General features: G+C 42.8%; 1 protein-coding gene across 2 annotated transcripts; it reads right to left on the bottom strand.

Moving 5' to 3' along the window:
* Positions 1-644: 644 nt before the first annotated feature.
* Positions 645-24,783, bottom strand: hdac8 (histone deacetylase 8). 2 transcript variants are annotated; one of them, XM_080486354.1, is made up of 11 exons: positions 24,573-24,783; positions 24,400-24,452; positions 23,218-23,348; positions 20,960-21,101; positions 20,174-20,286; positions 19,947-20,024; positions 19,750-19,858; positions 18,659-18,831; positions 16,941-17,035; positions 7,068-7,173; positions 645-814 (listed from the first exon to the last, which is right to left on the bottom strand). In XM_080486354.1, the coding sequence occupies exons 1-11, from the start codon at positions 24,684-24,686 to the stop codon at positions 792-794; spliced, it is 1,137 nt and encodes a 378-aa protein (XP_080342480.1). In that variant the 5' UTR covers positions 24,687-24,783; the 3' UTR covers positions 645-791. The 2 variants fall into 2 exon arrangements, with proteins under 2 accessions (XP_080342480.1, XP_080342479.1); XM_080486353.1 differs by lacking the exons at positions 645-814; positions 7,068-7,173 and adding an exon at positions 12,108-12,649.

Genomic DNA, 24,783 nt, shown 5'->3' with positions numbered 1-24,783 from the left:
GTCCAGATGTTTAATTTGTGGACTTTGCCCAGGGCCCAAAAAACAGGGTTTTTAAGATGGTGTAACCGACTATTTCCCAAAACTTTCACATACTTTTCATGACTTTCCGGACATGTCCAGAAACTCAAGGTTTCAGCAGCGCGTTTTGAGGGACGTTTGTCTGTTTTAGTGCTTATCTGTCCTCTGGGTGGGGTTGGGGTTGGGGTTTTAGTGTGGGGGGGGGGGGGGGGGGGGGGGGGGGGGCAGGAATTAAGACAGCGGGACCGGGGTGACAGTGAAACAGGACTCCTTAAAAATCTGTTTTTTCCATTCGGCTTTAGCACGCCGTCCCTCGACAGCGAGACACTGAGGGTGCAGGGCTGTAATCCAGCTTTACATAACCGCACTGAACACACCGTAAACTCTCCCATTCACGTAAACACGCATACCTTTTCCAGAAAGAATTAAAATTGGTGAACATTGTAGAGCAACCACATCACCCCCCCCCCCCCCCCCCCACCCCCCTCCACTTATTAAACTGTTTTCCCCTGGAAACACTCAGCTAATGTTTTCCAAACCCCTCTCTTCTTCTCTTTTTCCCCTCCCTCATTCGCTCCATGCCTCTGGGCCGAAGGGGTCCGCTGCATATTGTCTTCATTAAAGCCGCCGAGAGTCGACCCGGTTTGGACACATGCCTTGTATGTGTGTGTGTTGAGCGTGTGCGCGCGCGCGTGTGTGTGTGTGTGTGTGTGTGTGTGTGTGTGTGTGTGTGTGTGTGTGTGTGTGTGGAGGAGGCCGAGGCTGCCGAATCCTTACACCACATTCTTTAAATTCCCTGTAAACAAGAAAGAGAGAGAGAGAAAAGAGTGAGGGCTGAGTGTAAGTAGGTGAACATAAACAGGGTGAAGGGGGAAAAAAAAAAACGGGGTCAAATTCGACACATTAGGCGACGGGTAAAATACACATATTAGACACTGAGGACAAGCCGAAGACGGAAAGCGTGTGCAGGAGAAACAAACACAACCTGCGACATTAAAGTTGCTCAATAACATCTGGCTGTAGTGAAGAGAAGGATGCGAGAAGCCCGTTGATACGGAAACGTAAAGCATGACGACGGGTTGGTTTCCGACAAATGGCAACCTTTGTCGTTTATTATGCAAAACAGCGCGATTTGGGAAAAGCAAATATCTGGCACGCGCACGTTGGCTCGCTGGATGGATGAGTAATTGCCCTGACGCAGTAAAGGGAGGATGTCCTGTTTTGTCGGGCCATTGTGGAGCTGTCAGTGGAGTCCCGCCACGTTCGGCCTGCACGGACAACAACAGTTTGAATCCTCCATCACGCTGGAACACACTGACCAAAGTTTGTATTGAGTTAGAATATCACGCCTACGAGCTCTTTGCATCGGAAATATTTCGGGAATGTGGGTGAATCTGATAGTAGTTTTAATGTGAGGCTCTCAGGGAACATCTGTGATCCGCAGCATTCACTGAAGGCATTCGGCGTTAAGGGAACACCTGTCAGCAACCAAAACATTTCTTGTTCATTGTAACAAGCCACTGGAGGCATGTGAGTTCATTTGACAGAAAAAAAAAAAAAAAAGAAGAAGAAAATTCAGTTTGGACAGCCTGGACTTTAAATCATCTTTAGTTGTGTCTCACATGGATGTTTTTTGAAATGAATTTGTACCTCAACTTGACACAATATTGTACTTTCCACTTTAAAACTATGCGCCGATGCTTCCTGTGTTCAGCACATATTTATGCCTTTTCCATATTACATAATTTACACCAGTCAAACACAGGCCACGTTTAAAGTGAGTTCGAGGTGGAGATTCACATGCAGGAGTTACTGAGTGATTATTTGACAAATGAAAAATCACTTTTGCACTAAAAAGAAGAAAAGTGCACCAGTGACAACAATCACAAATAGACCCTCAATCACCGGATATTATGATTAAATTCCATTGTGTGTCTCTAACCGAAAGCAATTTGATGATGGCACTATGAGCTGTGGCAGACTGTGATTGTGTATTTTAAAGTTTCACCGCCTGAATTTAAAACATTATTATAAAAAAAAAGATATATATATATAATCTGCAAATGACTTAATTCCTATACTTTCCTCTTCGTCTATTTGCTTTCCAGATGTTAGTGTCGGGGTAAAGTGAGGAGCGTGTGGGGACGGGGCTGTGATATTTACTACCTGCAAATGTTAATCCATCACAGCGTCCGTGCGTGGGTACCGCCGAGTTGCATGCGCGTCTGCGCTCATATATCTCCCCCTCCGCACAAGTTTTCATATGTTGGGTGTAAATCTCCGCGTACGGGCATTTTATTCCGTGCGCACAACGTGACAAGCAGCTTGTCGGCGCGGGAGGAGAAATAACGGACGAGAGCAGCGGGATGTGGGGATGCTGCAATATTTTCTCTGCTGATACGCGCAGATGAGCCGCGGTGACGCGGGAGGGGTTGGCGGTGCGCGCGCGCGCGCACGCACGGGCGGCCTCTGGGGAAATCACGCTACCAGTCTCGTAAACCCCGGGCTGTGGATGAACAAACGGCCCCACAGCTGAGGCCGCCTTGGACAATCACCTAATAAAAAAAAAAAAATCTCATCTTAATTAATACAGTCTCGGAGTGGATGAAACAATCGGAAAGACTGAGTAACTCCCTGACAACTGTGACACTGCGTATAGTTTTTTTTTTTTTTAAATGCTTAAGTTTGTGGAAATGTGCTAACCGGCCAGTTTACGCCACCGCTAAACGCAGACATGGTTCTGGTGTCTGTAGCCCAAATAAGTCGGCCTTTATTGGTTTTATTATTTGTGCAACATGGCCTCAGTCGCTCATAAAGACTTTAAAAAAAAAAAAAAAGAACTTCTCAGCCACGCCAGCAGTGGCGATCGGATGGTGGTTTATGTCTTTCCAACACTTTGAATTAAAAATGCCAATAAAATGTTTAATTCTTGGAGGGAACATTTGCAATTCCTCCTTCGTCCACCATCAAGGGCAAAGACAGATAATCCAGCAATGGATTGAGCTTCTACCCCGGCCTCATCCACCAGAGTTAAGCCCAGCCGACTATGGACTCGCCATTACACCATTGTGAGGCCCCATCTTGACCTTGTTTTCCATACTAATAAAAAAAACAATTAACAAGTAATCATCTCTTCATTAATCCACATTTTTGTTTAGTAACAATGAAAATACAGAACAGACGCATGTCATGGCGTCTGTCCTCAAAACCAGCATCAGCGCTCATCCTGGAGGTGTCTGGGCTGTTCCTAGATATTCAGGAGTAAATATGCATTTCACATCCACGATTCTACCCTCAAAAAACCACGCCAGACTTCCATCCCAATGGTAAATAAACAACAGCAACAACAAAAAAACATATCGTCACATGATCACAGTTAGATTAAGATCCAAAACCTGTGAATTATATTCTGGAAAAGACCATCTTTCAAGGTAAATGAGGTTATGATGCTGCTTCAACTCCTATATAAAGAGCCACAATTGTATTCAGCCAACCAAACTTTAAAAAAAATTTAATAAAAATTCAATGTCGTTTTGTCATTTTCTTCAAGGCCCATGTCATAATTACAATGACCACTAGAGGGAGCCTTCTGGCACATTACTAGAGTCAATAAAATGAACATTTTCAAATATCCAACTTGATTCTTAGGAAGATAGAACGCAAACAGATACTCCAGACTGATCAGAACTGTGCTGTTATAAATAAGGAAAAAAAGAAACATCACTGCTCAGAACAACCCGATCAACACAACACAAAATTATTTTCCTGATGTGCTAAGTTTCTCATTCGAGCAATGTAATTCATTCCCAAGTAGAGTTCATGTAAAATACTTTTTTTTCCTGAAAGAAGTGGAACGTCACCAGTGTGTGTTTGAAAAAAACAAAAAAAAACTGTTTTGAAGATTAGAATTTGAAAATGAGAAACTTTAGAGTTCATTCCTGCAAGCGTACAGAGCAGATGTGTGGGCACACAAAAACACACGCACACACGCACACACACACACACACACACACACACACACACACACACACACACACACACACACACACACACACACACACACACACACACACACACACACACACACACACACACACACACACACACACACACACACACACACACACACACAGGCTGTCACACTGCCCAGTTTTTCAGGAAAACCAGTGTTTATAAGCAGCATTTAACTTCCAAACCAGAGAAACATTATCCAACCCAATGATGTCATGGCGATGTGTACTTTCCTTGAGGTGTGTGTGACTGTGTGACTGTGTGTGTGTGTCTGTGTGTGACCGTGCATGTGTGTGTGTGTATTTGCAAAGGTTAACTATGCAAATTCCTTAACTGATTGAAAAATGAGCTACAATCATGTTGAACTAGCTGCTTATTGTGACTTTGCGGTTGTGCATGCTGTTTGGTGAACTTCAATCTGACCAGAGCGATAAATGATTCAGATATCAGATGTTTTTTTTAACCAGGCTTGGACATCACGAACCTCAAACATATAGTTACTAAGGGGTTCCACAAGGGAGCCAACTTGGTCCACTATTGTATTCTCGTTATACACACCAATGCACCTTTCAAATTTCTGGAATTTCAGTTCAGGCTTTTTCGGTCTTTATCTTTGACCTCCAACCTTCACTCCTCTCGTCAACTGTAACCGTTAAATCACATACAGTGATTCCTGAATTAACATTTTATTTCCATTTTGTTTTGGAGCAGGTCATTTGTTGTAAAGTGCCTTGTCCAGGCTCTAAAGTAGAAACACACGATCACAAAATAAAAAATAATATTATTCTTCTTATTAGGGGCTAAAACAGCAGAATAAGCAGTTGGACATTGCGAGAGCTGCCCACACATATTCAGCTTTGCTGCTCATCCAACACGCAACACCTACATGGGAAATAAACAGGCGTCTCAACAGTATAGGGTTCATCACTCGGAATTACTGCTCCAAAAATACAGCAAAAAATGGTAAAGCCGTCGACCAAACACAGACTTCCTCGTGTTTTCGTGGCGTCTTTCCTCAGTGACTGAGGGGAAAAGAGAAATCTGACACAATACAGAAAAGGCAGACAGGGTGAGGCAGCCAGACAACACTTTGCCGTGTTTCTCTCCGTCGTTGACTCGTCTGCAATTCATTTCTTCTCCCTTTTATTCCCTCCATCGATCGTTCCCTCTGCCGCCCCTAATAAAAGCCTTATGACTGGAAACCAGCGGTACTTTCAGCATCTCCGATGGCGATGATTTAACGCAAGCCAACAGGCCGACTGAGTCGGTCTCCTCCAAAACTCCTGCTCTGATTCGACGTGACCTGGAGTTTCTCATGGAAGAGAACAATTCTGTGTCCAACGGGCCTTCCGTCATTCGCCTGAGTAAGACGACCTGTTCCGCTTTGAGCGTATGAAGTTTGACCTGCTAATTGATAACATGTCCCACTTAATGCGGGTACAATTAGAGAACACACACACACAAAAAAGGGGGAAAGAACACGCTCCCTCATTAATCTGACATCAACACTCCCAACTTATAGCAGTTTGAACAGTAAACGGATATAAAACGGCTCAACAGGTACATCCAACTTGTTGTCAACTCCAATCCCCTCCACCGACTCTGAAATTTGTTTCACAATTCTTTTTGAAAACCTCAATCTCGCCGAGGCCAGAAAAATTGAGTGAAGGAATGGAGGCGCATGAGATCTCACAGCAGCGGTCTCTATACATGAGTGTCTGCGTGGGTTGACGCTCCAAAAAAGTTTGTTTTCACAGATTACGGTTTCCACTTCCTTCTTTGAATGACAGAATGATCCGACTTAAAATGAACTTTGGTAAAGTTTCCCCTGCGGTAAAGTACCTAAATTCAATCATATCAACTGCAATACCACTGTGGGTTTTTTTTTTTTTTTTAACTCAAATGTGGTGCTTACAACACGGAGCTTTGCCATGACTTCATTTCAGGATCAAAAATTGACTTCACAAAGAGTTTAAACTCGGGCTGCTGTCGGGCAGTCCCTTTAGCTCATCTTACCAAGCCGTGTTTGTGACTGACCCATAAGACGGTGACATTTACTGAGGTACTTTTATAATTTACAGTAGATTTGTGGCTGATGTTATTCTTTCCAGCGTCCTTTTCGCACGTTTTACGTCGCAAACATCAAAATTAAGAACGACTCAGCCAAAGTGTAACGTTTCACTGACAAGGAGAGATTTCCTGTTGGTCAGCGGTTCACACTTCGACACGCCAGGTCCTCCAGTCTCCATATGTCTCTCAAAACTTTGGCCTCTCGTTTCCCCCACCCAAAAAAACGCGCTGGAAATTTATTTGACTCATAAACCCGATTGTTTGTCGTTTTCTGTTTCGGGCGGGTTCTCGACCTCGCCTCCCCACAAAAAAAAAAACTCCTGCCGCTCAACGTTTCGCCCACGATTCACCCTGCCGGAGGATTTCTCCTGGGACCTGTGGGCTGTCAACGGCTGAGACCAAAGGCCCCGGCTGCAGGCGGAACCACAAGCATGCACACACACACACACACACACACACAGGCACCAAAGGCAGGAGGGAAAGGTGCAAAGAGAAAAAAAAACACATATATGAAGAAGCAGACTATCAATGAAAGGTTGTGTGTAGAAGAAAAAGAGGTCACTTACACACACACACACACACACACACACACACACACACACACACACACACACACACACACACACACACACACACACACACACACACACACACACACACACACACACACACACACACACACACACACACACACACACACACACACACACACACACACAAAAGGATGTTCAGAGCCACAGGGAGGAAGCATTAAAAAAAACAAAAAACAGTGGAGGAACAAGCTATACTTTCATCCCAGACAGAGACGTATGGAAGCAAGAGCAGACACACGAAACCGCACATTAAAAGAGCCGTGCAGAGACAAAAGGGCCGTAGGTGAGGAAGGGTTCGGCGCAACACAAACAAACACACAGCTGTTTACGCTCCACGCCCACACAAACAGGTGCATTCAGACGCACGGCACACACCTTTGATGGTGCTGATGACCTGGTCCAGGTGCTTGGTGTCGTTTCGGTCTGGTCTGCAGCTCGGACTGATCTCCAGCGAGTAGTCGGGTCCGTATTCTGTAAAAAACTATCACACACACACACACACTCTCATCACAACTCCAGGATATATTCATCTTCCTCTTATTCAGTTTTAATTCCATTCATCTGCACACAGCTACACGTTCTCTTCTTTGTCCACCTTTTATTGCATCTGTTCTCCTGGAATAATTCAGCTTGTTTAGACTTTTAATAGCTGGACAATGATGACTGCTAAATATTATTCAATATTCAGACTTTTAGGGATAGACAAAGAAATTGCTTGTATTTCTTATGAGCTCCTTTGCTTTTACCCGCTTTTATCATTTTACCTCTTCATATTGCAAATAGCTTTCTGTCTTTTCCAATAATACTGAAACTCTAAATCTTTATTTAACTTTTTTATTTTTATTGGTAGACTGTTGTACTTAATGAAAAAGAAAAAGAAACATTAAACCGTTTACTTATTTTTAAAAGCGGAACACAATATCCTGTGTGCCACCTTTATTCCAGGGACTTGTCTGAGACCATTAAATGTGCTACCAAACAAAGGGGGAAAGTATGGGATGGGAGATTTCTGTGGGCTCTGGATGATTGCCCGTCTACATAAACAAAAGCAACCTGGTAGAAGGTAACAGCAACACGGGCTGTCCAGCCGAAGACATGAACATTTTGGCTTCACCTGCATCCAAAGCTGTAAAACCTAAAAGCTTTCCGTCAAGAACCGACCGTATTGTCCTGTACAAACCTCCCAGTGAAGGTCACAGCAACACAGGCTGCAGTGCTAACCAGACCCAGAGACCTTGGCTTAAAGCCACGGAGTGAAAAGAGGCAGAAATGTGAATAAATGAAGCTGTGGATGTCGTGGTAATGTGTTAAGTGCTAAATGGTAACACGGTCACGATGACAAATTAGACTGTAACAATCATTGCATGATCACGGTGACTTTTACAGCTGTTTGCAATCATTGCAATAAAAGGCTGAAACTCGCAGAAATGTCACCATTTCATCAGTATTCCCAGCTTATTTTCCATCGTTTGGTATTGGCTCAAAGGTTTTTCAAGGATATATTCTTGAAGAGCGCTATATTCTTCCACGGATTAATGCAGATTGAGTGCCATCAACTGCTACTCTTGAAATTCAGCTCATGTCTGCATTCAGTTATTGTTTTTGAACATAAAAGATTAAAAGTGGGCATGGTTAATGCAAACTGTAGGAATGTTCTGTATGAACCCATCTCATGACAATACATGTGAGAGCTGAGAGGAACCCTAATACGACTATCACGGTGACACGACAGGGGGCATCGGGGGGATCGAGGTTGCTTGGTGTCATCTTCCGGGCATTGTGGGTATCTGTGCATAATTTCATGTCAATCTGGCAAATATTTGTTGAGATATTTTCATCTGGACCTCAGTGGTTAGCCGATGAACAGACTGATGGCAGCACCCCTCGAGCAAAGGAACAGATCAGAGCTCTCATTTGGACACATGTTATTTATCTTGTTCTGTACGCACTCTGTTGTCTGGGGGTCGCATTAACACAAACAAACATATGAAAGAGTCTGGTCTGGTTCATGGACAGAAAGAAAACATAATGCAGAACACAGAACTGGAACCACAAATCAGTCAAAGTTCCTTGAAGACAGGCTGGGCCTCACCAGCATGGACAAAAAAAAAACTTGTGGATGATTTCAGTAAATACCAAAGGCTCCTGGCATTTCATGCAGAGTGGGACTGCAGCCAACATTAAAAAAAAAAAAACAGAAACAGGTGGACATCCAGAGACTGGGTTCACCCAGAAGTTAAAACCAGAGCCCATTGGATAAGAAAAAAAACAAAAAAGTTATTTCCAGGGAATTTGTGAGGCCGTGACTCGGTGCCATGAGAGCAAAACAAACTCCGAGGCCAGTTCTGACCACAAGTGCGTCAGCCCGTTTTGCAGCCACTGTTGTGAAAGCCTTGGACTCTGAGGACTCAGCAGAACATGGCCGGCGAGCCAAGGTGACTGAGGCCTGGAAACAAAAGCATCAGTCTCACGGAGGGAATAGCAGAGGAGTGAAACACGTCTTCACCCTCAGGAGCTGAATCACACAAGTAAATATTGAAGTCTGCGTCAAATAAATTCAGAAATTTCTCTCTAAACACATTAAATGTGAGGGAATGATTGCAGCGAAAAAGTTTGATGTCGTCGACAGAGAACGTGGCGCCAGCATTCTACCTCCTCGATCTACTGTTTTGGTGCCACCGTCCTCTTTTATCTGTCACAGCCCATTAAATCACCTTGAATGTGACTTCATACAGAAACTGAGTGTAGGTTCGAAAAATGTAAAATAATCTGCTGCACAAGGTTTTCTATATTTAGTCATTTTTGTAAAAAATGCTTCAGTTAATGAAAAAAACCTATCAATTAGGGGGGAAAAAAAGTCAAATTTCTGTAAATGACTTAGCTTGGAAGGACGAATGACAGTGATTGTCAAAAAAAAAAACCCAGTATAAATCATTTTCATAAACGATCAGTGTTCATTCATTCTAACTCATTCCTGTAACAATTCCTGACACTGCTGCCAGAGGCAATTTAAAAAAAAACAAAAAAAAGAAACGGGGATATGTTGTTCTGAGCTGGAACTCCAGTGGATGGGGCGGACGTCATTAGAAACAACTTCAGAGGGTTCGAGCAGATGTACACACAGCTGATGTGCGCCAACGTGCAGCAGGAGTACACTTTTGTTTATCTGAGCACAAAGACGACTCTGTCTTTGTTTAATAGGCTGGTGTGCCTGAGTCAGACGCCGGGAATGCGTGCTCATGAGTGCAGTAAATACAGATGAAGGTATGAGTGTGTGTGTGTGTGTGTGTGTGTGTGTGTGTGTGTGATTACCCGTGCATGTTTGTGTGTATTCATGCTTACAAAGGTGAGGCGCTGCTGAAATCTGTGTTTGTCTGCTTCCAATTAGTTCAGATGAGTTTCTGTGTCTTACCTCCGGTCTGTACTGAGCTCGACATGAGAGTAGTTACTCAACACACACACACACACACACACACACACACACACACACACACACACACACACACACACACACACACACACACACACACACACACACACACACACTATTCCCATGAACCCAGTGCTCTGTCTCCTGCTGTCCAGCAACACACAAACAAAAAAAAAATTAAAATCACACACACGAACAGCCTCCCGCTGGCTGCTTGTTTGACTTGGATGGAGAGAGAGAGAGAGAGAGAGAGAGAGAGAGAGAGAGAGAGAGAGAGAGAGAGAGAGAGAGAGAGAGAGAGACAGACACTCCCCACATATTTCTATTAAATCTTCAGGATGTTCCTGACAGAAACAGAAAAGGACAAAGCTGTGAAGCCGGCGCATAAGAGAATTAGAAAAAAACCCCAAAACAAGTGTGATAAAATACCTCAGTGACGCTGCACATCTACGTCACCTGGGCAAGGTCAAGAGACAGAAAAATACCCCCTGACTGGCTCCAGTGTCTCTGGCAGAGACGCTCGGGCAGATAAATGGGGAAAGGTCTCTGGTTATTTACCAGGGTCCTTAACATGGACCCTCTGCTCATCACTCACTGCTCAGAGGAGGCTGTTTGTGTGAGAAACGCTGGTCTTGGTGAAGAGAGCACCAATGTCGAACAGGTCTAATAAACTATGCTGATGCTCACACTGACTCCAACATGTATTCTTAATTTGATTATTCTCAGTTTATATCTCTAGTTTCATATTTGCTGTGACATCTGTTTGTAGTACAAGACATTTAATAAAAGAGCAGCAGCCGTCATGTAACAGTATTTAAAAGGCACGTCGAGCCATTCCCTTCATGCAACGCGCACGCGGCCGTTCATATTGCTGCGTCTTTGAACACGTCCTCGGATCATGTGAGAAAGTTTGCGGGCGTGTTATTGAGCACCGGCCCATCTGTGGCCGGCCGGGTTTCTGTGCGCGAGCGTGTTTGTTTTTACGGCGATCAGCAGGATCTGCAGCTATGAAGGATGCCGAGTCGCACAGCGGAGGGGAAAACGTCTCGGAAAACAAACGGTCTCTGTCTGTTATCGAGCTGCTATTTAATAAATGTTTTCAACACGCCAAGAAAAGAAAAAAAAAAAAGAGAGAGAGAGAGAGAAAAAAAAAAGGCTTGATGCCCAGTTCGCGGTCACATACTGCACGTACAGGTCTTGTGTTTCTTTCTGGATCTGGACTCCCTCTCACTCTTTCCACCTTGACATCGATTCATCTCTTTTGAGCATCTTCAGACATTTTTACCTTCTAGGGCCTGAAAGACCTACAAACACTATTTGTGCACTTTTTGAATTCTGGAAAAGTTTGACACAAAGCCAGCGATGTTTGAATCTCTCGTGTCACAATGTCGCCACTTCAACGGAAAAAAAAACATCCACTTCATGAAGGAAAGGAGACAAACTGTTCTGACAGTGCGTGATGGCTCCATATTGGATGTTTCAATGAAATGTGGACAAAGTGCCAAACACGAGGCTAATAACATGTTTGACCGGCTTCAGAAAGAGAATTCTGGCTTGTTTGTTTGGACAAGCTGAGGAGGATTCCCTTAAATGGTCGTCTGCTGCAGTCAGAGCCACAGCTGTGGTGGGAATGGAGCTGGTGTCAAATTACAGGCATCCGACACTTTGTCTCGGGAGGTTCAGTCGGGGAAAATTTGCTTTTATGGGGCAAGGCCTTACAGAAATTGATATAAATATTACTTCCCCACTGACTTATCTATTGTGTTTCACAAGTTATATCATTAAGGTTCTTACCTCTTTTGATATTTTTGTCTTCAATTTATTTGTACCCAACTTGTCCTGATATTTTTGCCCATGTATCAGGTTACCATGTCAAAATAACTTGTAAACTAAATTAGAAATGTACTGCATCGATATTGCTTTGAGTTTATATGGACATACATGAGTATAGTATCAAAATATAACCAAAACAAAATGCTAAAGATGTCCTTCATACACGAACACTTTACTAAATAGATGCCTTAGTATAGTGATATGTATATTTAATGTTTCAGGGTGTTTGTTTTACAAACTACAAAAGTATACTTTTATTACATTTCCAGGTTTTGAGGCAGAAATATCCTTTCAAATTGAAAAGAAATTACAATAAATTGTGATCCCATCTTCAAGGATGGAGCCCATCCCTGGATTTGAGGCACAAAAAGTCATAAAAGTGACAGCGACACGTTTTCCCTCGAGGGAAGCAAGGCAGGAAACTTGTTTCACTTCATTGTTGGCACATCCCGACATTCACCAATCACTTTCTCTCTCCCGTTAATGTGTTGAATGCATTTTGGACATCGAAGATCCAACAGAATAATGTCATAACTCTTGACTGTGTTTTTTTTTCCAGAATGACCAAGTTTTCTTTGGAATCACACGCGCAGAGACACGCACTCCGTCGCCCGGTGATGTTTCCGGTGATTGAGCCGTTGACTTTGGGAGCCGGCACATCCCTGACGGCGGCGGCGGGCAGAACGGGAAGCGGCTGCAGACAGGAAGAGAGGAAGTAAAGAGGCGGGACGCTTCCCCGCTGCCAATCTGGGACCAGAGACGTCCTCCCTTCCTGTGCAGCTCAGAGAGAGACACTCACTTCTACTGCGTTCCGCTGTGATCACTCTGGCAAATTTACGCAAACTATTGAAAAATTGTCCGACAACCTATGTGTTATTATTGTACAGTGACCGAGGTGAAAGGTCGACTTGTGAATCTCCATCTGCAAAAAACTTAACTAGGGCTGTAACAATATATCGCCACAACCACTGCCTCTTTACAGCTGGTGTGAATTAGGGACAAAAGAAAGAACATTGTAATTGATATTTGAAATAAATATCTAAGTGTTTGTATTCACCGCCAGTCATATTATCGAAATGCCCAATATTATCGCGTCCTGCATGTTTAACTTATCACGCCTGAATTCCTACAATAATATACATAATATACTATTAAAGTAAAATGAAACATTAAACCCTTTTTTTTCTGATTTCAACTACTCATTGACCTAGAAAAGCAGACGATGCTTAATATTTAAAAAAAAAAACCAAAGGTGATAAATGTATCGGGAGCGTGTCCAAGGCTTTTTGAAAATCTTCCTCCCTTATCATGGTTTTGCAATCTCATTACCATGGTGAGGTTAGTATTTAATTGCGAGCTGTGCAGTGATGCTGCACAGGTGAGATGTTAGGTCAACTTTTTACATCAAACTGTGAAACACGTTTCTATCTATCAGCTGTTAATCTGCAGGCGGATCCAGCATGGAGCAACCGCTCCAATAGCGGAACGAACAATGAATTTACTTCCCTCGAAAACCAAGCGGGCTATAAAGTCAATCCGCGCCGTTACAATCAGAGGCGCTCACTAACCTTTGACCCGTGTGCCTATTCTTAGCTTTGCCCTGTATTGTTGCACTTCGATTCACACGCAGATATGACCCGCCGCTATCGCACAATGGAGGGAGGGGGGGTCAATCAAGATCAACAACCCCCCCCCCAAGTGGAGAATACGAGTGGACGGCGAGGGTTAACGACTTTCGACCTGGTGGCTCAAAGTACAAAACGTCACTTTTAGCTGTGTTTCCATAAGATATTGGTGTGTTACTGCCGGGACACAAGCCCAGCCATTGTGTGGGTTATCTGCGGTGGAGTATTTTGTCTCGCAATCAGTGAATATTTCAGCTCTCTGACAGGCGTCCGTTCTTCTCACCGCTATTTCTGATTGTTTCACACGGAGTTCGCCCTCCGTGAAAATCCAAAGCTCACCCTTTAGGGCCAACGAGAGAGGAGAGAAGATTTTAATAGAGACTTTTTTACAAACCGAATGTAACGATACTTTCATGGTGGCCACATTTCTAAGGAACACGCCAAAAAGGAGTAATGTACCAGACTGAAATTGAATTAATCATTTTGTGCTATAATAGAATCTACAATCAATATTTTTGCCTTATTTTTATGAGCGACCTTTATTTCTACATTTTCTATAAATATTTTGAATCATCTGGTTTTTATCAGTTTTACATCGGCTTTGTCGTTTTTATTTTCAAAACCAGTATTGACAGTTGCTTTCTTGTTGGTTCTTATTGTCACGTTAAATTGTACCAACCTGCATGTGCATCATGAATATCATCTGATCGGCGATTGTTGTAATTTTCAGAAAATAAAAACACTTTCTTGGATTTTCCCCGCTTGGGTAACAGCTGTTTCCACCACACTGGTGGCAACTTATCATACAATGAGGCACATAAAAAGGCCATAAAACAGGCCAGGGCATTATCTGAGTGCAATGAATGTGTATATTCATGCGGTCTACAGTAGAACAGGAGGCCTGAGACCCACACTCGCCCGCTCACACACGAACACGGAGAGGCTACAAAGGTAGGTTTTGTTCCCCCGTGTCGCTGGGACTTTGGCTTTGCCTGGTCATCACAGATAAATGCCCCTCTTATCGGGCACGGACAGAGCCACAAGCACGAAAACTTCTACAGTGTGACAACTGGTAAAGAAATGCACCTTAACTTTCTGAAGGGTGAAAATAAGACGTACGAGGAACAATTATTGTGTTCATACATCTTTGATTTCGCTAAATGTGCATGTGTGTGTGTGTGAGAGAGAGAGAGTGTGTGTGTGTTCTCCTCTTCATCATCGACAGCAGCTGCCCGCACTGATAGTCGCATTGTTTTCAGTGAGTGCTCCTTAATGAGGTCAAAGGCTATTTAGGGCCAATGGACGCTGATGAGGAGGAACAAGAGCTACCTTCATCTCACCCTAGACACACACACACACACACACACACACACACACACACACACACACACACACACACACACACACACACACACACACACACACACACACACACACACACACACACACACACACACACACACACACACACACACACACACACACACACACACACACAGAGCTATTCATTACATTTGACCAAGACAAGGTCCAAAAATCAGCGGCAGGAGAAAGAGGGTCTTTGTCAGTGTGTGAGTACAGGAGCAACGGAGACAGACGGCTCTACTGATTTTTATTTGGAGAGAGGATGGCTCTATTTGATTTGCCAGAGAGGACGCAGGAGAAGAGGAAAGGGGAAAAAAAAAAAAAAAAAGGAGCGGGAGAAGTCACATTTTTTTCATTCACAAACATAAATAAGTGGGACACTTTCTTCCTTCCCTCGCTTAAATCGAATCCCAAGTGCTAGAAGATCAGATTTCAGTCGGTGCGTTTGTCTACTTCCACACGGGGGCCCTAATTAACCACATGAAGGTGGGTCACGTCGAGTCACAACCCACATGCTGGGTTTGGTAATCCTGGTAATGGTGGCCAAAAGGATATATCCCACTAGGCTTGTAAAAAGGGGAAATACAATAAAAGTTTAGATTAACTGCTGAACCTAATTCTGAGATCTGTTTCAAAACTTAAGTTTAACAAACCCTTGTGTTTGTTGGGGTTGAGCGTGGTGAAACCATCACTTGTTGCAATAAACGGGTGAACTTTCAGGCTGAAATGTGAAGTTAGGCAATCTTTTCCTAAACAATTAGAAAAAAACGGCTCTATAAAGATCAAAATCACCATCACCGCTTGAAAAAGTATAAATACGTGTGGCTGCAGTGCCTAATAAACCATCCACTCTGACCAAAGTGACTCTGACACTGTTTGTTGGTGGAACGATTAAACATGCGCCACCTCGAATAGTCAGCCCCAGAAAAATTGTCTGGTTTAAGAAATTAGTGTTTTATTCATCCGCAAGGCGCTTGTTAAAGGTCATGCAGCTGTCCGCCACTACTACTACACAGACTGTTACACTTTAGTACTTTGACACATAATTGCATTTTGTATTATCTCAGATCTGACTACACTGAGTAGTACTGAGTAGCATTGGCATGATGCAATATGCATAAATCTACATTCTTATTCACTGTGTCTTGATTATAAAAGATGCAAAGTTGAAAACAATGATATTCATTCAAATATACCCAGAGGTATGAGTAGGAGTATGTTGAAGGAGGATTGTTGAGGAATATGTGTTTTATTGTGGAACTTGTTTTGGAAAACTTTGTGAGTTTTGATTTATGCTGTGGTTTGACTGAACCCAATCTAAGTGAGACTTCCCGGTGAAATGAAAGTGAGATAGAATTATAGCAAATAAAGCATGGAAACAAAACGCAACTGTAAATATTTAGAAATCAAAAAAAGTGGAACGACAAGTCATTCATATTTTTCAATGAAGCTGAGAAGCACATCGCTGTATCGTGTGAGAAGACAAGCCAATCCAAAACATGCAAACTCTATAAAGACTCCATACACAACGACATCACTTCAAATGTGCCCAGAAAAGAGCTACTGAACAAAGTTTGTGAACTTTCAGGACAGTGCATACACTCTCCCTCTCCCTCTGTCCTTTAATAACACTATTTGGCCGCTTCACTGTGTAAAATTGGCCTTTTATCCTGGTAAGACGGAGTGAGAGGAGCCTGTGTTTAATACCGGACACAGAGAGGAATTGTCAACGCTTCCACCCGTCTGACTCACCTGCAGACAAACGCCTTTATTGAGGAACGGCCGGCCATCTTTGATTATACAGGGTGACTCAGCAGACGGCAGACACAAGGGGGTGTGTTTGTGTTTTTGTGTGTGTGCATGTGTGTGTGTGTGTGTGTGTGTGAGACGGCACAATGAATGAGCGCATTTGTGTGCTTATGTGGGAATATGTAATGCAGCTATAACAGTGGTTATGTGTGTGTGTGTGTTTGTGTGTGGCTGTTGTTGTTATACCTCGTGGTCAGGTATTTCTGAAGACAGGGTCTTCCCCAGCACCGCCCCCGTCAGGTAGGTCCAACAGCGAGCGGTGTTAGCCAGGTTATAACCTCCTGGAGAGATAGAGACACACACACACAGACTTAGTAACTGAGAAACATCATATTAACCACCTATCGACTAACTTTATACTGTTAGTCGCACTCCCCTTAAACTCCCTTTGCCATTTGGCAAGAAGTGCGATGGAACCACCAACTCCAGGACTGGAAGATGACCCGCTCTACATTCAGCATTAACCCTTTCAAACCAAACCAAGCTTAAGACTTTTGCACTATTTTTGTTGACAACATTTTGTCCTTTTACAGGTTCTATTCTATTCTATTCTATTCTATTCTATTCTATCTTTAGGCTTTTGGAATAATATCATACACGCTTAAATTCCCATAATCTGTTTTAGTAGCTGCAAATTGTTTGTAAGTGTCTAAAATTATGTTTTAAATCATGCATGAATTGATTCGTTTATATGTATATGCAAAAACAAATCCCCATATTTTATGATATGCTTTATGCTGTTTGTGGTAGAGCTTTCCATCTGCCTCTCATTTTGGGACGCCCCCATTTTAATTGGGTAAAGCTGGTGTGGTACACATCATTCTCTCATTGAGCACGTCGATGTAAAGAGAGGCACGATTTTAAAACTCCGCAGCACACATTTCCACAGCTCCACGGTGGGGTGGCTGCACGCTCGGCGCTGACACGTCTCCCCCCCCCCCCCGATGAGCCGCACGCAGCTGCTCGACCATTAAAAAATGGAGCCATGAACTTTGCGGTGCACGGTTTTGGTGGTAACGTTACCGCCAGAGGACGTTCGGAGCTCTGCAGCGCATGATGCAAGAAGGAAGTTGGTGACTTCTTATCTGATTTGCCAAAACATTACAGAGAAGTTAACCCCCCCCCCCCCCCCCCCCCCACACACACACACACACACACACACACAAAGCAGAAGGTCTGCTTTAGATCTCACAAGTTGGAAACCACTGCAACAAATCTCACAAATATTCCCCAGCATGGATAAAACACCTGAACTAAATGATTCAACAATGTGACCCCAGATGTCTCAAGGTTTGCATTTTAGATTCACTGGTGGATATTTAAACAGCTGCGGTCAAGATAAACACTGAAAATAAGGTTGAAATATATCAGGAAAAAAGTTGAGAAAGAAGAGGATGGACTGAGAGAGAGAGAGAGAGAGAGAGAGAGAGAGAGAGAGAGAGAGAGAGAGAGAGAGAGAGAGAGAGAGAGAGAGAAAGTATGTAGGACAGGGAGGGAGGGAGAGAAAGGAAGAGAGGTGGGATTGTAGTTGAGTAAAATGGCTTCATTGTGTCGTATAATTAGTAGCTATCATCTGGCCAAGGGCTGAGGAGTCTGGAACAGAGCGCGTAATGTGTGTGCGCGCGCGCGTGTGTGTGTGTGTGTGTGTGTCACAATGTGTGCGTGTGTGTGTGCGTGTGTGTGTGTGTGATTCTGATTGAGAGAGTGACATTGAAAGCAAACACAAACACAGAAAGGACATGATACATAAGTTACATCTCATGTGGATTGAGTAAACATGTGCTCACTGAAACGGTACAGGACTGTTGGCACAATGTTTACGCACACACACACACACACACACACACTGGTAATTGACATCCAATCACATCCGAAACACAAATAAACACATGGGGCGGGCCTACCTCCTCCCAGCAGCAGGGTCGGGAGCTGCCACTGCAGGACATACTGCAGACACTTTCCCACCCCCACTGGGGTCATGTTAAAGGAGCACATGGGGTCTCCCGCCATGGTGTCGGCCCCCAGCTGCATCACCAGCGCCTCCGGGTTGAACTGCGCCCGCACTTCCTGCATCACACTGTACGACAGCAAACACTTGTGGAGGGTGCCAGTCGGGAGAAAGCAAGGATGGATTCACAACACTTTTAGTCAAACAAAGTCAAAACTGCCCTTTGAAACCTCGAAGTTAGGAAACGGACAAGTCCACAACAAAGCCGTCACAATGGGAGGATTTCCCTGCAGGAGTGTCCCCAATAAAATGCTGAAAGTGCCACTTTGGGATGCCCGTGACCTTTGATTACTCGAGGTATGCGATCACGACTGAGAAGGTATAGTCATAAAACACATCTGAAGGTTTGTCTTCGCGTAGGACTGGATTCTCCACATTCTTTACCATCTGTGTGGATTCACCACTGCTGTGGGTACCTACATCTGGTCATAAACCTGCTGATGTGTGTCGTCCTCGCGGGGACAAACAGTGGGAAAGTCCCCGGAAAGAAAGTCATAACAGTTTTAGGTGAATGCCTTTCGTCGGGTTTGACTAAGTTTAGGCCATGATGGAACAAGGCATGACTGTGTGTGTTTGTGTGTGTGTGTGAGGGGGGTTCCCAACATTGTGGGCATCTCATTCAGTCGAAAAGGCCCACATGAAATACGGAAAATAATTAGAACACAAACATGAACAAAGAATTTCAATTCACTATGAAAACCACACGTGTGTGGTTTTGTTTGGCGGCGGGAACCAACATCAGGTGACGGAAACTGAGGTTCCCATAATGAAACTCAATTTGTGAAATTCAATTTCAATGTGAAAATTCTTGTTTAAAGGTTCATTTTAGTGTAAGCCGGCAGGAAATGAACACAAGTCAATGTAGCAGCCACAAAAAGACACACACTTGTGTGTTTTTCCTACATTATGGGACCCATCCCTGATAACACACGGTCTAGAAAATGGGAGCACATCATGCCAGTAATCTCTGTGTGTGTGTGTGTGTACCTTGTGAATAGCTGGTAGTATCTGTCATCCTTGATGCCGTCCTCCAGTGGGACGTTCACTGCGTACCAGCGACCTTTTCCGAGTCCCGTGTCACACAGGTCACCGGTGCCTGGATCAATCAACACAGACTTGCGTTAGAATACATTTAAAAACTTGTGAGATCCAGTACGAGACCTAAAACATCTTTGAGAACCGACCGGGGAAGAATCCAGGTGAGAACTTGTGCAGAGAGACGGTCATGACCTTGGAAGTGAAACTGAATGCATCTTCCACACCTGCGGACGATAATAATCCTTCTCAATTTTTTTTTTTTATATCTACGAACCTGTACACAAATACAAATTTTCCTCATAAAGCACGCTCTGCAGATCATAACCACACTCTGAAAACATTTTCTATAAGAGTTTACGGTTGGTGTACGAACCATCTCCATGGTGCAGATCCACATCCACATAGAGCACTCGTTCATATTTCTCTCTCAGTTTGAGGATTCCCAACACAGCATCATTCACATAGCAGAAACCTGAGGCTTCATCCCTGACAGGCAGGAGGAAAGAGAAAAATGCATTTACGTCCAGCGCCCTCTGCAGGCCGCTTTATGACACGACAAGTTTATTGACAATAGTGCTGCTTTTACACAAACACACAAAAAGAACACACATTAAAATTTATATATATATTTTTTTCTTTTTTTGGCACCGTTGTCGTAGGATTTGTATAAATGAAGTTGAATTGAATCCCAATAGACAAATTACATCATTTTCCGATACAAAATCAATGACATCACAAAGTCATTATGGCTGTCATGGATTTAAGTTGGATTCCTTTCCTTATTGTCTTAAATATTAGAATTAGAATACAAACATATGAATAGAATACAGACGATAAATAATACACAAGATGTATTTACACCTTAATGCTTTCCCAATGTCACAATCAAGTAGTTTTACTGTGCAAAGAGATTTCATTTCGACATTGAATATTACTGTATGTGGACTTGTTATTTTTCTGATTGTTGACATAAAGTCCAAAGCATTCCTCCTTATGTTTTCAGGGGCAGTGAAGGATGATCAGAAAACTTTATCCACTACAAGAAACAATTCACAAAATATTCAAATAGTAATTGTTACATTTGATTATGTTTTCAATATTCAACTCCTGAAATCCGTTCCGTTAGTTCGACTACGCATTACGCTCAGTGTCGTCTTACTTCTTCGCATGGTGCCACCCTCCCGCCCAGTTGATGGCGACATCAAACTTTTGGTCCAGCAGAGACTGAGCCCCTGATAGTGTAGCGCCCCCAACTGCTGCCGCGTAGTCAAATATCCCCTCCACCACAGGACAGTCATAGCCTGACAGGAGAGAGGGACGAGGACAAGAGGGAACAAATGGTTTAATATTATCCTGTTACACTTACAGCTCACCAGAGCCGAGAGATGCTTTCACAAACACATGCTTTTTGAACTGTGGGAAGTAATCAGGGCAGTTAACAAGGAACAACTATTCTTTGTGAGGTTCAGAAACACAACACGTCACAAACACAAAGCTCATAGACACCAAACACAACATAAGAGGCTCCAGCGCAGGTGTGTATAGCACACATTCATGTCAGCGTACAAGTGAAGACACTTTCACACGAGAACCAACGAAAACCAGGACGAACTTTGTGCCGATTGTCCCAACAAGCACCGGTTTCCTTTCCACTCTGCTCAGGAAAAGGAAACGGCAGATATTGTTCATTTATACAACACGTCTTGCCAAAGGACGCTTTGACACATGGACAGGGAGTGTTGGGGGAATTGAACCTCCAATCTTAGGACTGCAAGAAGACCCACACTAGAAATAGATAAACTTGCGCTAATTCCGTCCTCACTGACGAGGTAAAAAAGAATCTGATGGTCTGGGAAATGCTAAAAACAAGAAAACAACATAATTGGGCCTGAAAAGCGTTATGAAGGTGAAATAAAGAGAAAACTGGGCGGCAGAATGAAGAAAACCTTGGTAGCGAGAGCGATGAAGAGAATACAAACGTAGGAAACCGTGGACAGAAGAAATAAAAATGTGGGGGAGAGATAAAGACTGATTAGAACGGGTGGAGGAAATGGAAACAAACATTCTAAATATCGGGACAGGCTCCAAGTTCGAAAAGTAAACCTCAGAGGAGGAGCTGATAGCCAGTTTGTCCAAACAAAACAAGATGACAGTGTCGTCGTTGGGATTAAACCAAGGTCAATCGTATCCGCAGCAACAAAACCAAAACTTGACATAAAAAGATGGGGTTTTTTTAGATGAGAAATCACTACACGTTCTCCACTGTGCGCTCATATGGCCATATTTAAATCACTGTATGGAGGTCTAGTTTGACGATTATGTAAGTGAATTACATTTACTAATCATTCAACAGGAAGGAGCAGGAAGAATCATTCATAAGGTTAAATATCTGGATCACACAAATATGATTTCTTAAAGTGGAAGTTAATCAAATTCACAGACAAAAACAAATCATTAAGAAACTATATAAGGTTTTTCTTTCACATTGAAACTTAAATACATGATGTTTGGATGTAATTACAGTGATGAAACAATTACTAGTTGGTAAGTATTATGGGATGGAGTTGCACGGATGAATCTAGTTTTCCTTTTCTGCACCTCTTTTTGTGAATACAATTGTGAAAACAAATGTTTCCCATAAAGTGCAGGTGGTGTTTATTTTCTCTTAAAGGGAGTAGCAAGGGAGCAGCACTCAATAACTGATGGATGATTAATAACTCACTTCTTCGTCAAAAATGTACGTTTTGTGTATAATGATATTGAATCCTTTTTATGTTGGAAATAAATACATTTAATGTATTATTTTTTTAATTGCTTAAAGTTTTGTGAATTCCAGAGTTTCACTGCCCCCTGCTGTCCACTGAGCAAAGTGAGAAAAACAAGGCTGAAACATTTTTGCTTATTTTCTCCTGAGCGCAGAGTACCAGCAAAGTTTATTTCATTTGATGCTTCATCCAAAAGGGCCAAATGGTGACGTAGTGGTTTGCACTCCAGTGCAAAGAGTACACTGGTATGAGTCTGGACTTTGAAGGTCTTTCTATGAAGAGTTTGCATGTTCTCTCTCTATATGTGTTGGTTTTTTTCTACATATCTTGAATTAAATTTCTAAGGCTCGATAGATCCAAACTCATTATTAACTTCGAGGCGAGCGCGTTTAGCTTCCTGACTGAGCAGAGATGAAAACACTCAATAGCTGCGACTGAAACTGATCATCTGCAGCACACTTTACTCTGCACAGACCTTTAAGTGACCGCTGACACTTGATTGTATGTAGTTAGGGATACATGTCCATAGCTATCATAGTAAGACACTTTAATGCTTTTGATATGTGTAATAACCGTTAAAAACGCGTACATTTCGGAGAGAAAATTGCAACCAGATGTTTGTCAGTAACCTTAAAATTATTGCTTTTCTCACCGAGACCATAGTCGCCTGACTGGGGGTCATCGTTGTCCCCGTCCTGGCTGATCTTATGAAGATGCTCCAGGTATGAGTCTGTGTGGAATTTGGCCATTTCCTCAATGGTGGCCAGATGAGGCTTCACAATGCTGGAGAGAACCGGGAAAGAAAACGGAGATTGGACATTACATTTTCACAATTACATCAAGTTATAAGTGTTGCAGTACATTATTTTCTTAAAGGAACCAAAAAAGGACTACTGTGACAAAAGCACAAATATATAATGTTTTGTTTCCTAAATATCAAGTAAATTAAATTGAAGTTGAAACTGTTTCAAACCTGGAAAAAAGATAAATCCAGTGATCTATTGACGAGGGGCTGAAAACCAGATGTAAGACTGCTTGTAAATAAATACAACCTCCCGAAGAAAAGTGTGTCCTGGTCCATCTCCTACCGTGAATGTTCCTCTCCAGGCCTGAAGCTGTTCTAATTTATTAAGCTTCTTTACTCAAAGTTTAAAAAACACAAGAAGTCGGTTTTTCACATGCAACGCCTCACCATTTCCTGGGCTGCAACTGAAGCAAACATCACATACAACACACTTTAGTCTGCGCTGAATATTGGCTATTCTCTACACTGCTGCAGCTCACACGTGCATGCACAAAGATAAGCAAACATGCACAAAATTATTATTGAATGTCACAATTTTCTCCTACAGATCTCTGTACAACAGCTGTTAAAACATAAAATAACTGATTTTGTTGCTTTTTATACTAATAAATACTGTATGTCCAATATGCGCCTGGATAAATTCTTCACGATTTGATTTGAATAGAATAGAAATGCCTTATTAGTCCCAGAGGGAGTTCTTTGTAGTGCTGCTCCACACAGAGTAAATTGAATAGCAGTTCAAATATAATATATAGTGGTAATAGCAACAGAGTATAAAGTATTAATTCAACGATAACCTTAAAGGGAACACACAATAGTGCCGGAATATTCTAAAATCTAAAGAATTCATCTGGTGTAGAACTATGTATATGAGTATAAGAGGGTAGTTATATGATAATAATATCTACATGTCAATACATCGTCTCGGGTCTAGTCACAGCACAGCTACTGCGCAGCATGTGAAAGTACTACTAATGTGAGTGTTTTCTTCTCCTTGTTGAGTTTTCAATATAAATCTCCTCAACTCACCTCATGTGATCGAGCAGTCCATAGGCTTCTATGAGTGAGTGGACCATACTCGCCTGGTGGTGACATAGAAAACAACGATAGAAACTCGTTAAAAAGCAAAAAACACCGATGTTCAATGAAGATGAACCTCCTCACTTATTTACCCTGAACCGCTCTCATTGAATCCAACTCACCCGGTTTGGGACTTTGGATAAAGTATCGCACGTCTCGATATAATCCGGGCTGTAAACATACGCGACCTTCCGTTTGCTGCAGCTGTCGTCATCGCTGTCTCCTCTGCAACTCATTTACGATTAATAAAAAGTGTATATTTTGATGTTTTTTGTAGAGAGGTGCCAAAGAGTCACAGCGAAAAGATGCGTCTCAGCCCAGGTCTGGTGTTAC

Source organism: Lipophrys pholis (assembly GCF_963383615.2).
Source record: "Lipophrys pholis genome assembly, chromosome: 18".
In the NCBI taxonomy this organism is placed as follows: Eukaryota; Metazoa; Chordata; class Actinopteri; order Blenniiformes; family Blenniidae; genus Lipophrys; species Lipophrys pholis.
This window is presented reverse-complemented; position numbering and strand designations above follow the sequence as displayed.

What these genes read in the sequence shown, in the direction of transcription:
- hdac8 (XM_080486353.1), bottom strand. Translation starts at nt 24,686, where the DNA reads ATGAGTTGCAGAGGAGACAGCGATGACGACAGCTGCAGCAAACGGAAG. An exon ending in GGGTGGCACCATGCGAAGAA is followed by an intron (nt 20,287 to 20,959) that starts GTAAGACGACAC and finishes CCTGCCTGTCAG; the next exon opens with GGATGAAGCCTCAGGTTTCT. An exon ending in GACCCTGCTGCTGGGAGGAG is followed by an intron (nt 17,036 to 18,658) that starts GTAGGCCCGCCC and finishes CTATCTCTCCAG; the next exon opens with GAGGTTATAACCTGGCTAAC.